Source organism: Rattus norvegicus, chromosome 1, assembly GCF_036323735.1.
Source record: "Rattus norvegicus strain BN/NHsdMcwi chromosome 1, GRCr8, whole genome shotgun sequence".
NCBI classification, from domain to species: Eukaryota; Metazoa; Chordata; class Mammalia; order Rodentia; family Muridae; genus Rattus; species Rattus norvegicus.
In genome coordinates this window covers 265,849,429-265,865,822 of record NC_086019.1, presented here as the reverse complement: position 1 = coordinate 265,865,822, position 16,394 = coordinate 265,849,429, and the positions used below count along the sequence as shown (strand labels likewise).

The 16,394-nt window shown below is 44.2% G+C and overlaps 1 protein-coding gene across 17 annotated transcripts in view; it reads left to right on the top strand.

The window, feature by feature from the left end:
- Positions 1-16,394, top strand: part of Ccdc186 (coiled-coil domain containing 186) — a 37,654-nt gene that overhangs the window by 12,260 nt on the left and 9,000 nt on the right. For 16 of the 17 annotated variants that reach the window (XR_005499768.2, XM_039101450.2, XM_063268801.1 and 13 more), the window contains 11 exons: positions 613-739; positions 1,663-1,791; positions 2,726-2,938; positions 3,814-3,933; positions 9,012-9,116; positions 9,911-10,009; positions 10,162-10,248; positions 10,979-11,121; positions 12,451-12,706; positions 13,837-14,026; positions 15,559-15,639. Coding sequence is in view for 16 of the 17 variants with exons in the window: in XM_039101450.2 (XP_038957378.1) it covers positions 613-739; positions 1,663-1,791; positions 2,726-2,938; positions 3,814-3,933; positions 9,012-9,116; positions 9,911-10,009; positions 10,162-10,248; positions 10,979-11,121; positions 12,451-12,706; positions 13,837-14,026; positions 15,559-15,639 (1,550 nt within the window). In the remaining variant the exon portion in view is untranslated. Of the gene's footprint in view, positions 1-612; positions 740-1,662; positions 1,792-2,723; positions 2,939-3,813; positions 3,934-9,011; positions 9,117-9,910; positions 10,010-10,161; positions 10,249-10,978; positions 11,122-12,450; positions 12,707-13,836; positions 14,027-15,558; positions 15,640-16,394 lie in introns of those variants that run through there. The other variant, XM_039101456.2, reaches the window with a different exon arrangement.

Below are 16,394 nucleotides of genomic sequence, written 5' to 3'. Positions count from 1 at the left end.
ACTGTGCTGTGCATTAAATCCCCCCCGAATTTGTCCAAACTTAGAAATTTGTATCCTCTTGATCCAATCTCCTCTGTCTACTTTCTGGATCACTCCACTCTTTATTCTGTTATCTCATAAATCAGAAGTATCGTTCAGTGGCCCAACTTACACTAAACTCTTAAGAACAGTTGTCTGTGTGGAATGTGTACAAACCTTCTGAGAATAATAACAAAGAATACCAAAGAAACAAGTTAAAGCTATGGGTGTGGCACAGTGATAAGGTACCTGCCTAATGCGACTAATTGACCAGAGAATTTTTAATCTGGTGTATAAATCAACAGAGTGTAAGTACCTAGGCTTGTAACGAATCTGGCTACTCTTACCCTCCCTCTCATCTACTTGCTTCTCTTCTAGTGACAGACAGGCTTAGAGGCAGTTTACCCTCAAACACACTCAGTTACTCGATGGTGAGGACATGCTCAGAGAAGGCATCAATCATTAGGTGTGGGAAGTTCTTATCCAGTCTGGTACTTTATTCTAAGAAGATTACTTGAGAGTATTGATCACAGGTGTCTACATCTAATCTGTAGATAGATAATATTTCGTATCTTATTTCCCTTTTATATTTAGGTTAATTAAAGAAAATAAGAATCATCAGGAACTTATCTTAAACATTTGTTCAGAAAAAGACAATTTAAGAGAAGAACTGAAAAAAAGGACAGAAACAGAGAAGCTACATATGAACACAATTAAACAGGTAAAAAACAAAAGGCTTCCAAAACCATACTTAAATTTATAAACTCCTGAAAAACGCAAAGCATGTAGTAAAGAAAAGATTTCAACTGCAGGCCACCGCTTCATGTTTAGCTTGTTGGAATGATTCTAAATTATGTCATATAAATTATGATCTGCTTAACTGTCCCAAATATAGCACATTTTCTGCCCAAATAATGAAAAGGCTTGATTTAAGTTTTTAACCAATTAAGGGAAGAAGTAGTTAATAGAAACACCTCAACTTTCTGTCTGGCTTTGGGACACTTTCTCACTTGTGGTTTTAGCATGGCTTCTTCCCAGGGTTTGGTGAGTTCACTGTGAAGGTCATGTCAGGGCATCTGCACTTCCTTTCTAATGGTGTCTTTTCTGCATGGAGGCACAGGTAAGTGCTTAGGTTGGTGACAAAGCAAAAACTGCTCTTGCTTTTTCTGAGCTGCTTTCCTTCTGTGGACAGGGCATACATGTCCTGTCCTTATGTGGCAGAGCTCAGCACTGATGTGTTCTGAGAAGTGTATCTTGGGCCTTTCCTCCTTTGTGTGCTGTGAGACAGTAGGGACGCAGTCTTGGGCCGACAGCCCATCTAGAAAGCTGCTAATGAAAACATCAAACAGCTGTGGAGGAGAATAGGTTAAACCAAGTTTTCATTTTCTTGTGTTTCCCTATGTATTTATTGCTCTTTTACATATTTGGAAAAAGACCGAGCTGTCATATGCAGTAGATAACTGTGATTTTTGTGTGCTTTAGGTCTAGCACACGTAAGTGAAACTTAAAAGGGTAAAAAACTTGTGAGGGACCTGAGGAGAATTGTCTGTATCTTACAGTCTTGCATTGTGTGTATTAATCAAAGTATCATTGGTCTTTCTGGGGCAGCTATAAAATATAACCTGGGAATCATTCTTTTTACAGTTAGAATTAAGAATAGAGGAGCTGAATAAAGAAGTTAAAGCTTCCAAAGATCAGCTGGTAGCACAGGATGTTACAGCTAAAAATGCCATTCAGCAAATCCATAAAGAGATGGCCCAGCGGATGGACCAGGTATTTCCTGTCACTATTAATTTGATAATTTGGTGCTTCTTGTTTATTAGACTCTAACAGTTGGGTGATGGCATCGCTGGCATTTATATAAAAACTTTTAAAGGAAGTTGAGGGCTGGAAGAATGACTCAACTGTGAAGATGCTCATTGGTCTCCCAGAAGTTCACAAGACTCCCAACCACCTGTCACTCCAGTGCCAGGGCTCTGATGCCCTCTTGTGGCTTTAAGAGCATTGGCATTGCATGTGCTCCTGACAGACACATACACATAAACTAAAAAGAAATCTCTATAAAAACAATGCTAAGGCAGCAATACATAAGTTTAAGTATATCCTAAGTCTACAAAAAAAAAGTTAAATTAAGGAATAATTAAGGAATGAGTCATCTCTTCACCTGTGTCTCCAGTTTCTTTATATCTTTCCTTATTTCATAGCTGACATTTTGTGACATCACATATACATGTACTAGTGACTCATGAATGTGTATGAGTTTTTACCAGCCCCTTTTGTGTTGCTACAACAAAATACTTGAGTCTAGATACTGTTACAAAAAAGAAGCATATCTATGATAGTTCTAGAAGTCCAAGAGTAGGACTCTCTGCTAGAGAGAGACCCCTGGTGACCCGGAAGCCAGAATTCACTCTTCCAAGCTTCTGCCTACTGATTCTGACAGCTGACCCTTGCAAGTGTGAGGTTAAAGAAGTTTGTCAACATGGACCATGATCCTGGGGCCTAGAATGGCACAGAAACCTGCAAGAAAGCAGATATAGAGAAGGGAGGGTGTTTCATAGAAACCACAGCAAGCAAAGTAAAGAGTAAGAAAGGGCTGGAGTACAGCACAAGATAAATCCTAACACCCAGGGAGTAGTATTCGTTTGTTTGTGTTTGCATTTGAAAATAAGTTTTCATTAATGCCAGGTAATGTTTTCTTTCCAAGGCCAATAAGAAATGTGACGAGGCCCGCCAGGAAAAGGAGGCGATGGTAATGAAGTATGTGAGAGGCGAGAAGGAGGCTCTAGACCTTCGAAAGGAAAAAGAAACCCTTGAGAGGAAACTTAGAGATGCAAGTAAGGAATTGGAGAAAAACACTAACAAAATTAAGCAGCTGTCTCAGGAGAAAGGGCGGCTGCAGCAACTCTATGAATCGAAGGTATAACTGTGCCTGATTTGAAGGTCACGCCTTTGCTTTTCCTTAGTCCCACAGTGGTGTAGAACTTAAGCATTCAGACAGGACGAGCTCTCACTAGCTTACTCAGGTGGCTTTGGGTGTGTCAGTCCTCCCTGCAGCTAGAGAGGTTTGCTGGGGGAAAGGGAAGTATTGACAAGTGTTATTAGTTACATTGTCTTAATCCTTTTTTAAAACTTTCTTTTAGAGTCTACTGGAAAAATTAGTTTATGTCTGTAAAAATTATGTTTTGCTAAGATAGGTCCTCATCAGTGTCAGTTGTGAGTAGCTTTACATCAGAAGTATAATTTGGCTAGAGCCTATTTTGGTTTTTTATGTAATACATATTCCCCCTGCAATGTGAGAGATTGGATGTAGGGCTTTGTACAGGCTGGTAGCGTCTCCTCTCCTGAGCGGGATTCCAGGCCATAGTGCAGCACAGTTCACCAGAAAGCACAGTTGGTATTTGTCTTATGGAAAACATTTCTTCTAGAGTGGCCCTGGAAGGCTGACTGACTGAAGCGGGAGCTCTTGAGAGCACTTGCTGTTACCTGTGTAGAAATGCTGTTACTGTCCTCAGGGATTGTAGCAGACCAGTTCAGCACCTTACTGCCCTCAGTTATGCAGAATCAGGGTGTGTTTGTCTTGCACTGTACCCACTGGCTAGTCTAAGTAATAATTCTCTTCCTGCCTATTGATTTGAGTTGGGGCTTTATTACTCTCTTATTATTTGAGCCTTAAGTCAGCTTTATGGTCCCTGGGCCGTCGTAGACCTGCTCTGGAATGGTTGTGTTACTGCACAGGGGACAGACAAGGTGCACAGTTGATTATTTAAGTGAAAAATGACGATGTCTTTTTAGGAAGGCGAAACAACCAGACTCGCCAGAGAAACTGAGAAATTAAAGGAGGAGATGAACTCTCACATCATTAAAGTAAAGTGGGCGCAAAACAAGTTAAAAGCTGAAGTGGACTCACACAAGGTGAGTGTGGCTGTGCTGTGGGGTAGCGGGGAGGGTGAGAGCAAGTCGGCTGCCAGTGAGGCGGGCTCCTGCCGCCGTCGTCTGCATCAGCATCAGAAAGACTTCTGGCGTGGCTTAGAATGTTAAGTTTATAATCCATAGCTTATTGTGGAATACTTAAAATTCAAGGGAAGGAAAAATATTTAATATGTGCTATTGGAATTAAAGTGAAAAAATTAAAGTGTCAATTATGTTGATTCCCATAATTAGAAAATGCTTGTTCATATTTAAATATAATTAATATTAATAGCTTATCTGTTTTTATAAACTTGCTACTGAAAAGCTCTCAGGGAGAACTTTCCCTCGGGATGGAGACCCTCTAACTCCAAAGACCAGACCGAGACACCACAGGATGCAATCAGCAAGAGGATTTGGTTTATTGTCGGGATACACAGGCACAGGCACCTGCGGGCGCTTCAGTCACTCGGGGGACTGGCGCGCCCCACGGAACCAAGGATGGGCTTTTATAGGATTTTGGGGAGCAGAAGCAAGCATACAGAAGCAGATGCATGGTTACAGGGATATAATTAGTGGATTCTAATATGGCAAGGGTTTAGCCCGGGGGCAAGTTTCCTAGCTACCTTCCAGAAACATAACGGCTGACTCGGCCCCCCAAGGGTTCAGCCCGGGGGCAAGTTTCTTAGCTACCTTCTTGGAACATAACGGCTGACTCGGCCCCCCACCAGGGTGTGGGACCTCTCCCGGGGCTTTTCTCATTGTCAGGTGCTCAACGGCAGTCCTCCTGTTGCCAGGCCTTCAACCAAACACATCCTGCTTGGCAGCCGCTGTGTACTCAGTGTTCTAACCTTTCCCTGAACCAGTCATCTTAAGTACAGCCTTGCAAAATGGCGTTACTGCTGTTAAGCTGGGGTCTTTCACTACTATGCTAACAAAAATTGTGTATGTACATGATACCCGTGTTAGATGTTGAACCAGGGCTCTCTGGCATGCTGGTCAGTCACCGTAATCACCTGCTGGGCTGCTTGCTGCAGACACCATCTTACCTTAGAATTAATATCATGAAGTGCACTTGCGACGTCCAAGGCTGGGGAGACGGCTCAGCCTTTAAATGCTAGTCACCACCAAAAATGATGATGTTGGATAACAGATAGCATAATTTAAACCCGGATAGAGCTGGTTTTGGAGAAATAAGTTAGCAGATGAGAGATGGATGGTAAAAATCAACTTGAATGTGACCCAAATAGAAGGGTGGTGCTATGGACTAGTGTGTCACTTTCTAGGGTTTCTAAACTGGGCTTAATGATACAGTGTGAAACATAGTTCCAGGATGCCTTCTGAGAGATTGGTTCCCAAGTCAGTTAGGTTGTTGTCAGTTGCCTTTGGATGTTTGTATGTTGGTGTCAGGGAACTGTAGGTAGTCTGTGTTGAGTGGTCAAAGGTAGGTCAGCAGCATGGTCTGCTTCCAGTACTCAAGATCCATCACTGAGTGAGGAACTACAAAGAACTCCCAGAAAGCAGTGGGGCATCCCACCTCAGCTTCTCAAGAGTTCTCTATACTCAGAGTTACACAGTGAGGAGTTAAAAATTGAAACCCATAAAGAATAATTTCTAACTGCCTGAATTGCTTTAAATTCGGAGCAGAGCACTCAGTCGTTTCTGCTGCCTGGCACACACTAGAGCACTAGAACCTCTGAGTGTGGTCTGTGTTGCATGTGTTGTTCTGCTCAGTTGCCTGAAGCCTGGGCCTGTGCATCCTACAGTCACGGTGGCTCCTGCTAGTGCCGCCCGCAGTTTGCCGCCCTCAGTCACACATGGCTCGTCAGCTTCCTTAGCTAGGATTTAGAGCCAACCTGATGGCAGCGCTGCCACTTCAGCCACTTAGTAAGCTGCTGTCTGTCTGATCCAGTCATATCCTTCCACCCTAGACTAGCACCCCCTCAAAAATACAGAAATTGAAAATAAAACAAAACCGCATGTACACACAAAGGGGAAAAACAGTAAAAATACGTGAAGGTTTTCAGACTTGAGACAAAGACAGCATAGAATAGTGAACTCTAAGTGAAGCGAAACAAAACAGATCAGTGCTGGATTCTGGCTGCAGCACTCGATGAGGAACAACACTAAACCTAGCAGTCTTCCTGGATTGAGGACGTACAGTTCAAAGTATGGAGAAGAGGAGGGCAGCATTCCAGAAGTACAAAAGGAATAGAGCCCAACCTCTGGAGCTCACACAGGACTCACTGTTAATACCGACCAGAGTGCAGTAAATTATGTGCTAAATAAATTAATATAAATATTTAAATGATTTTAAAAACTTTGCTTAAGAATGCATTTCATCGTGTTTAGCATCCAATGAAAAATTACCAGTGTGCAAAGAAGTAGGAAAATGCAGTCTATAAAACAAAGGAGTGACTCAGTATAGAATCTCTACAGACATAAAGACAGGTTTGACTCAGATAGAGGAGACATGGAATGTATCTAAAATTAATAAGGATACAGTGTTCTTAATGCAAAAGGTATTGTGCAGAATTAACAGAAGATGAAATACTGCAGAAGACAAAATTATTGAGTTAAATAGTTGGAGACAGGCTGGGATTATAACTCAGTTGATAAGAGTTGAGAATGCATGAAGCCTGGATTCGATTTCCATATGACCCCAGCACTTAGATAGTGTTCAAGGTTACCTGAGCCTCATAGCAAGTTTGAGGCTAGCCTAGGCTGCATAAAGCTCTTTCTCAAAACAAACAACAACAAATTAGCAATAACAAACTTCATGCATGTAATTCCCAAATAGATAACTTAGTAGACCATGAGATACTGATGTCCTTTATACCTGACACCTAGTGTAACATGAGACGCCTGTGTTCAACTCTATACCTGATGTCTTCAATAATTTACAGCAGCTTAAGATAAGCTAACAAAGTGTTCTTCCTCCACCACCTCCCTATCTGGATAAATGACAACCCAGTCTTACTTTCAGGACAAAATGCTTGGGTTCAACCTTGTCTCTCGCTCAGCATATCCAGCTCTCTCTCATCTTGCACTTTTCGAGCTTGTGCACACTGAAGCTGCTTAGCCTTCCCGCCTGCTCTCCCATGCTTGGTCGTCGCTTCATTTCTGTTCCTCAGCATCTGTCCCTAATGTCATAAGCGTCCATGCCTTTACTTGTGTGCTTCGTTTGTTTGTTTACCTCGAGCAGCAGGCTGTCAGCTTCTTGAGAGTAGAGATTTGTGTTTGCTTCCACCACTCTTTCCTTCGAGGGTAGAACAGTGCCTAGAAAGGCTGCAGAGATGCTTCAGTGGGTCAGGGTGCTTATTGTGCAAATGAGAACCTGAGGGCAAACTTCCAAAATCCCATGTCCAAACAGGGGCACTTGTGTGTGTCTTACGTACGTGCATGTGTGCATGTGTGTTATGTGTGTGTGTTGTGTGTGTTGAGATGGGGGCTTATACAGGAGAATCACCAGAAGCTTGTAGGCTGGCTAGTCTGGTGCTTGCATCTGCAACAAGGTAGAAGGTGTGGACTGACAGCTGAGGTCCTCCTGTCAGCTCTGCACATGTGCACACTGGCATACTAGATTTCATAGAGAGGAGCAGTGTCTGCAAGTGCTCAGCTGATAGGCAGAAGCTATGCAGTAAGCATCCTTAACCTGACACGATGGGATTGTGTTTTCAGTTACTCAGATGTGCAGTGTTATCTGGCACACAGGAATCTCGCTTGCTGGATTTAGGGCGTTGGAGCAGACTAGAACCAGGTCATTTGTGTCTTAGCTACAGTCGTGAGGATGGAGAACCACAGTTGTCTAAGATTACCTAGTCTAAGATTCAGGTTATTGCGTTATTATATTTTAAGTGATACTGGCCACTGACTATCAAAGACCAGTGCCTCAAGGTAGATAGGTGCTTAATTATGTGATGTTAATTGTTAAATTGGCATATGAAGTAGTGTGTGAAGCCTAGGTGCAGGGCAGGTGTTGACGAGAGAAAGGCTAAGCTGTGCAAGTCTAAGAACAAGAGAGAGATGTAGAGGGAGTGGGACACTGAGCTACCCAGAGCAGAGACCTCTTCCGGACAGCAGAGCAGAGGCTGGCGCCTGGGTCTCCACGTGGCAGCAGGAGTCAGTCATTACTTTTCGCATTGCTGTGCCAAAAAGGAAGGAGGGTCTTTTTGACCCATGGCCCTGCATTATAGCAGGAAAGGCAGGACCACCAGTTTGAGGGCCTTCATCATATTGTATCTGCAGTCAAGAAGCTGGGGGAGAGATCTGGGGGAGAGCAGGAAGCAAGCAAGGAGTAAGGAAGATAGAATATACAAAAGAAAGTGTGGATGTTTTCAGTGGGATTCAGGGCCAAGGGACATTTGAAGAGTTGGGCAGTCAGGACTAGAACAGGTGAGAAAAAATTAGAATGAAAGAAAAAAGCAGCGGGTTTCGATGAGGGTAATTCCTAAAAATCCTGTATGAAGAATTGCCATTTCAGCAGTCTCCAAACAGAGGTTGTGTTAATAGCATCGTTCAATCAGAAGGGAGCTACAAATGGATATCAGCCACTACCAGAGATTCTCTGGGGTGTGCAAAGAACCATTGGAAGACTCTGCTTTTCTTATCGCTGGAGTCATTTGGAGGACTCTGGGGAAGACTGTTGATTAACTTAAAGTCGGTCAGTCTCACTGTTAGCCATTTTCCCTGTCAGAAACAAGCAGACTGTTAGGCTCCTGCTTAGTCCCCAGTCTAGTGCTACAGCAGTATCTTAGTTAGGGTTTCCATTGCTGTGAAGAGACACTATGACCACAGCAGTTCTCAGAAAGGAAAACGTTTAATCGGGGACTGCATCAGAGGTTTAGTCCACAGTTGTCATGGTGGGAAGCATGGCAGAGTGCAGACAGACATGGTGCTGGTAAGGACTGAGCGTACACTTGTGTCCTTGGGTATCAGGAAGGGTGAGCTTTGAAACCTCAAAGCCTGCCCACAAGGATTCACCTCCCCATGAGTGTTACTGAGCCCCCACAAGCGAGGAACTTCTTGGTTCTCATGTCCTCCATCTTACTGTGGCTGATGTTGTGTCTGTCACGTCACTGCAGGAGACCAAAGATAAACTCAAAGAAACAACCACAAAACTAACCCAGGCGAAGGAAGAAGCTGAGCAGATCCGGCAGAACTGTCAGGATATGATAAAGACATATCAGGTACGCATGCTGTGATATAGATCAGCTATCAGAACTGTTTCCGTACGCCTTCCAGATCTGCCAGGTTGGAAGTGAACATGCATTTCTTAAGCAGTTAGTTAAAATGCAGGTTAGTTCCTGGGTTGAAGCACTGGCAATTCAAGGTGGGGAGGTGGCGGAGCAAGCTTGAGGACCTGAGCACCTCAGACAAAGCTGACTGTGGCCATGTGAACCCTAACCTCAGTATTGTCAGGGTGAGGAGAGGTGTGGCAGGCAGGGGCTCCATGCAGCTCACTGGCCAGCGTCCATCAGTTCAGATTATATGATCTCCTGTCTCAAAAATAAAGTGGAGAGCGAAGAGGCTTGGTGTTACCTCTGGCCTCCATGGCACACAGGTGTGCACATACATGCACACCACATGACTTTTTTGTTGTTGTTGTTGTTTTTTTAAGAGACATGGACCTTTATATTTTGTACATTTTCAAATATCAGATACCAAAACTGAGTATTTACCTCTAAACACCAAGATAATATAACCCTGGCCCGGGACCTATACCACTCTTAGTCCTGACAATAAAGCCTGATGGTCAGCACCACGCATCACACATACACACGTATGCACACGTATCAGAGACTTTCCCATCAAAAAGCGGTAGAAAACACTGGGCTACGTTTTACGCTCAGAGTTCACTGTTCTGTTTCTGACCAGTTAACAGTTAAAGTCCTTCAGTGCTTTCCCCAGTTTCACTTTTTATTAAACTTGAGGGCAAAGCTTTGTTTGGTTTCAAAGTAAACTTTTCATTGTTTTCCATTAGGAATCCGAAGAAATTAAGTCCAATGAGCTTGATGCAAAGCTCAGAGTCACAAAAGGAGAACTTGAAAAACAAATGCAAGAGAAATCCGACCAGCTGGAGGTGAGGCCTTTAGTTCCTCCACATGCCGCACTCTACAATAAACGGTGATTGGCTGGGCTGTGATGCAGGAGGAGGAGTGGAGCACGTGTGCCGTCCACACCTAAGGGAAACAGGCTCCCGGGCTGTGCTCTGAGGGTCTGTGTCTCTTCCAGATGCATCATGCCAAGATAAAGGAGCTAGAAGATCTGAAGAGGACGTTTAAGGAGGGCATGGATGAGCTACGCACACTGAGAACAAAGGTAAAAGCAGCTGCTCGGTCCTAACTCCAGGGGACGGCCACTCTGAGCTTACTCTGCTGCTTAAGGTGTTCACAAGCAATAATTAGAAATCTTTCAAAATAAAGGAACTTAGGAACAGAATAGCATTTTCTTAGCCATGCGCTGGCTGACTCTTGTTGAGCTGAAGGATATTAGTCACTGGAAGTGCTTGCCATGCGTCCCTGTCCATGGCACATGTCAGTGTCTGTACCTTATATCTGCGCTTTGGAGCTGAAGACAGCAGAGCAGTTGGCAGGATGTGTGGACCTCACAGCACCCACCCCTATGTTGGCATAAAACTCCCTTTAAGACTGAAAACACTTCTTCTGGCTGTATTTAATAGTAATTTCTAACAATGTTAGTGAATTCTGTGGTTATGATCTGTGGTCAGAGTAATCCCCTCGCTGTCCCCACATGTCTGTCATTTACCTAGAAGTAGGGTTTTTGCAGGCACAGTGAGTTGAAACGACAGCACAGTACCCAGTGAGTACTCTGTCTGCCCTGTTCTCCCTCGGGTGTCCATTGCAGGGTGGGAAGTTGTTCTTGCTCAGGTAAGGAGACAGGAAGTTGGTGAAACCAAGCAGCTTCCTGTCTTCTTCACAGCGGCTCTACTGCAGCTGTTGCCTCAGGTTACCGATGTGTCCGCCCTGTTGAGGTTATTCATGTGGAACACAGTGGTGTGTGCTTGAGCTTGACTGTGATCATTTCACAGACGAAGTGTCTGGAAGATGAACGTCTAAGAACCGAAGATGAGCTGTCAAAGTACCGGGAAATCATCAACCGGCAGAAAGCCGAGATCCAGAATGTATGGGACAAGGTGAAGGCCGCACAGCAGTTACAGGAACAGCTTTACAGGTAAGCGATGAACAGAGGCTTCCACATGCTGCCTCAAGATGGCGTCCCTGAGTGCCACGCTGAGTCACACGGGAGCCATTTTTACAGTTCTTCTAGTTAACTGATCCTCAGTTTGTGGCTTTGAACTTTGTATTGTCATGGCATCTAAAAGTTAAATCAAAGTTTATATTTCATAGACACCGACAGGAACCATTTGTAAATGGGATGCATTTAGTTCATCTGTTCCCCGGCTTCATACTCTCTCTTCTAAGAGGGAAGCCTGAATTATGCACCTAGATCTTTAACTTTGTGTGTGTGCCTGAGGTCAGAAGTGGATGTCATTCCTTGATGTCCCAGACATCATTTAAACTTGGTTCACGACATCCTCTAGCAGAGCCTGGCAGAGTTGATTCCTATTGACCTGAGTGTTGCTAAAGAAAGGTTTCTCCCCTCCCTCCCTCACCATCACCATCCCCAGTAGGGATACCAGTGACCAGCCATGTCTCTTCTGGGTTGTACTGCTTTCTCTCTCCTAACATGATTAATTACGTTATTCAAGCTGCTGGCTTCCACAACCATTCTTTTCTGTCATTGTGCAAGAAATGCTTCTACTCTGAATTGGATTATTCTCTCCACTTCTGCTGTGGGTCCAAAGCCTTGTTCCTCTTAGCTTTCTTGATTATTCCTTTATCTCTTGTCCTTTATAAGGTTTTTTTTTTAAATTTGTGTGTATGAAAGTTTGCCTGCCTGTGTGTGTGTGCACAACATGCATGGATGGTACCTGTGGAGGCCAGAACAGAGAGTGAGATCTCTGAAACTAGTTACAGACAGTTGTGAGCCACCACATGGGTGCTAGAAACCAAACCTGGGTGCTCTGAGTGAGCAGGCAGTGCTCTTAACCCCTGAGCCACCTCTCCAGACCTTGTGAATGGAAGGCCTTTTAGAACACAGGCACACTGATCCATTGAGTTGTGTCTGTTTGCACAGTGCAGGGACAAAGTACAACTGAGGCGAAAAAGAATGCCAACAATGGGCTGCAAGCATAGCTTAGAGCCTGACCTGTTTGCTACCTGCCCTTGTGTGGGATGGCAGTCACTTCTGAACTCTGGCCTCCTGCCTGCTCACTCACTGTCTCTGAGAGAGCTGGGCCCTGCTGCTGCGTTAGCCTTTCTCACTCACTGTCACAGCTCTTCCTATAACATGAAGCCGACATGATGACGTGATGTCCGAATGGGTGAATGATTACATGGTCTTCTGTAAAGCATTCTGAAATGAAAATTCCCACACTATTAATGTAATGCTCTTTAGTAGCTTACTTAAGTTTTCTTAAGTATAAACTTTGTTTTTTAGTGGTAAACAAGAAATTGAACATTTGAAGGAAGAAATGGAAAGCCTTAATTCTTTGATTAACGACCTACAAAAGGACATTGAAGGCAGCAGGAAAAGGGAGTCTGAGCTCCTGCTTTTCACAGAAAAGCTCACTAGTAAGAATGCACAGCTGCAGTCTGAGGCCAGCTCGCTGCAGGCACAGGTGGATAGCCTCTCCTGCAGCGAAAGTCAGCTGCAGAGCCAGTGCGAACACATGAAGCAGACCAATGGTGACCTGGTGAGCATAAGTACACATCTCGTTCCTCCTCCCCTCCTCCTCCCCCTCCTCCTCCTCCTCTTCCTTCCCCTCCTTCCACCTCCTCCCTCTTCTTTCTTCCCCCCTCCCCTCCTCTGCTTCCCGTCCCTTTGTCTCCTTCCTTCTCCTTATTTCTTCCTCCTCCCCTTCCTCCTTCCTTCCTTCCTTCCTTCCTTCCTTTCCTCCTCTTCCTCCTCTTCCTCCTTTTCCTCCTCTTCCTCCTCTTCCTCCTCTTCCTCCTCCTCTTCCTTTTTATGGGCATTTTGCTTACATGTGTGTCTGTGCACCACATATGACGAGTGCAGACGCCAGTAGAGGGCATGGTAACCTTGTCCCTGGAAGAGCAGCCAGCGTTCTTAACTCCAGTCCTCACATTTACTTCCTAGACCAACAGAGCAAGATTGAATTTCTCTAGTATTATCAAAGTATAAGTGATGATTCTTTTAGTGATGTCTGGTCCTTTTAAATTGTAAAAAAAAAAATTTGTTTTCTGTTTAATGGATATAATTTATATAATAGAATTTTTCTAAATGGATAAACAATATTACACTTTGGAAAAATAAGGAACCATGATTTCTGTCATTCCTGACTGGAATCACCTTTTAAGGTTGGTCTTTCTTTTTTCTTTCCTTTCCTCCCCTTTCCTTTCTTTTCAATAGTTTAAAATGGTTTAATATTCCTGAATAATAAAAGTATCCTCTCGTTGTCCATAAAATAATTTGAGAAGTGGGGCACGTGGGGTTGGAGCGCAAGCCTCAGCATTGAATGCATAGGCAAGTGGGTCTCTGATAGTTCAAGGATGGTTTGCATAGTTCCCAGGCCAGCCAGGAATACGGTGAGACCTTGTCCCCACCCCCCTAAAATTCCAAAAATTCATAGACTCCCATTGCAGCCGTATCCCACACAGAACATCACACTCGTGATGTTCCCTGTCCTGCTTGCCGCTGGGTGAAGATGGTGAGCAGGAGCTCACCAGCACAGCCTACTAAGTAAGGGCACTCACAGAAGACTCTTCTCCCTTACTATACTGTAAAGCTGTTAAACTGAGCAAGAACTAACATTTAAAAAGAAATCACTTTTTTTTTTTTTACTTTATCACTCTTACAATTCAGGAGAGCAGGTTGCTCAAAGAGGAGGAACTTCGAAAAGAAGAAGTGCAGAGTCTGCAAGCCGAGCTTTCCGCTGTGCAGACGGAAGCCAGAGCCTTGAGCACCCAGGTGGAAGAGCTGAAAGATGAGTTAGTAACACAGAGGCGCAAGCACGCCTCTAACGTCAAGGACCTCAGCAAACAGCTTCAGCAAGGTACCGGTGTCTTGCTTGTTGGTTCCCAGCGCATGTCTGTGTCTGGGCGCTGGTGCTGAGATTCGCAGTCTGTCTCTGCGCTCCCACATCCAGGCTGTAGGGTTGCTTGTTCTCCTTGAGGCAGAGCTTGCTCACTTCACACACCGGGTGTTCTGCCTTAGGAGTAAAGCAATGGGCCTCTGTGCCCAGCCGTACGTTCAGTATCCACAGACTCACTCACTAAGATTGCTCAGCTTGCAGTCCTGTGAGTCTACGTTCCGTGCTAAAGCCTGCTTACCCAGAAAGCCACAGAGTGAGCGGCCAGTCGGAGGCTCTTAAGCCTTTTACATTGTATTCTGCTACCTGCAAAAGTTGTATAAGTGCTTTTTTCTTTTTTTCCTACAATTCATGGAGTTTTATATTTAAAATATAAATTATTTTATAAGTTTTAGAGAACATGAGAAAGATCTGCCTTTAAATTGTAATCTAAAAAGCACTTCTAATGATCTCTGAAGTGATTGATTTCCAAACGCTCGCTGATCACTGCATCTTGAGAAAGATCTCAGCAGTACTGTGAACCACCAAACAGCCTAGCCGCCACAGCCGTTACTCCTAGAATCCTGAGTCCCATTTCTCAGTGAATTCCTGTAATCACAGCAGGAGGATCAGAGTCATCCTCAGCTACATAGTGGGTTCAAACCCATCCGATCACATCTGGCCCTTTCTTTAAAAACAACAAAACCCCAAGCTGTCAAGTGTGGCGGTGCATCCCTTCATCCCTTTACCTGGGAGATAGAAATGGGAAGATCTCTGGCTTCAAGCTCAGCCTGGTCTATATAGTGAGTTCCTGGAAAGCTGAGACCCTGTCTTGAAAAAGAAGAAAACAAAACAACCAAAACCACAAATTCAGAATGGCTTTTCAGTGTCTGCCATATGCTAGGGTGAAAAAGACACACAGCAGCCTTGTATCTGTGTGCCCTGCTCTGTGTTTAAAATAGGAAGAAGTGTATAAGGTGAGGCCGGGGGTTACTTAACGTGACTGGAGTTAGGTAAAGATGGAGTTTTATGAGTGCAGGTGTCTACAGCACTTGCATGTCTACTGTTCAGACTGCAGAGGAGGGCGTCAGATCCTCTGGAACCGGACTTACAGATGGTTGTGAGCCACCATGTGGCTGCTGGGATTCCCTGGGTCTTCTGGAACAGCAGTCAGTGCTCCATCTCTCCAGCCCTGTTTTTACACCTAACTGAAGGCAAGTCTAGGAGAGATTTCTGAAACAGAGGGATCTCCATGTCTGCAGCTTCAAGAGCTGAAGTCCGTGACAGTAAGCAGGCAGTGCAGCTGTCGGTCGTCTTTGATTCTTACATCGTCTCTACATTCCCAAATGTCATTTTATGTGAATGGCATGTCTCCTGTTCTAAAGTGTATAGCAAGGACCGTTGTCTTGTGGTCCGTGCCAGTTTTGCCCAGGTGACTTAGCAATTAATATCAGATGGCATGGGTAAACATCGTTAAAACTGTCACTAGTCGTTGACTTTTTTTTTTTTTTTAACAGCTCGGAGAAAGTTAGACCAGACTGAGAATGGAAACTACGACAAAGATGTGAGCAGCATGGGAAGTCGTTCCAGTTCATCAGGTAAAGAGCTTGGTCGGCAGTGACTTTGTATTTTAGAAAGTATTTATATGCTTCCATTCATTTTGAGGCTTAAAAACAGAAGATGCACAGAGTTATTTTGTAGAAAATGTACCTTATTAAATATTTACATTCTGCTTTTTGCCAAAGCTCCTGGTTTCACGTGAACTGTGTGAGACTCCCACCATTTTTTACCTTTATCCTCTTTTCACCTCAGAAGTGTAGATTTGTGTCTGACCCATGGAGTTCCTGCATGTAGACTCCCTTCCCTATTTTAACATCTGAATGATGAGATGCCATCCTCATGTAGCGTCAGGTGCACATCCACAGCTCTCCTGTGGGATCTGATTGGTTCCAAAGCACTCAGTGCATACCAGAGTCCTCTGTAAGGTGCTATAGTGTCTGTATGCTCTGCAGTCCTCCTGCAGACTTCATTGTCTCTAGGTCACTCACAGTGCCTAATACCATGTTAAACTCTTTAAACCCCTCGTTTAGGGCATTAGAATCTGTACATGTTTAGCATAGGCACTGTTTTTTAAAAAAGCATGGGCAGTCTGGGGATGGCTGAATCTGTGTGCTGGGATCTCACATACATGGAGGGGACAGTTATGTATCTGTGTTCATTCTTTCTCTGTCTGTCTGTCTCTGCCTCTCTCGTCTTTCACTTTCTGTTTGAGTAGCTGCACTGTGCTAATCTGGAAATCGTGTTAGGGACAAAGCAGCCGTGGCATTTACTGTAGTAATGAAACATGTTAACA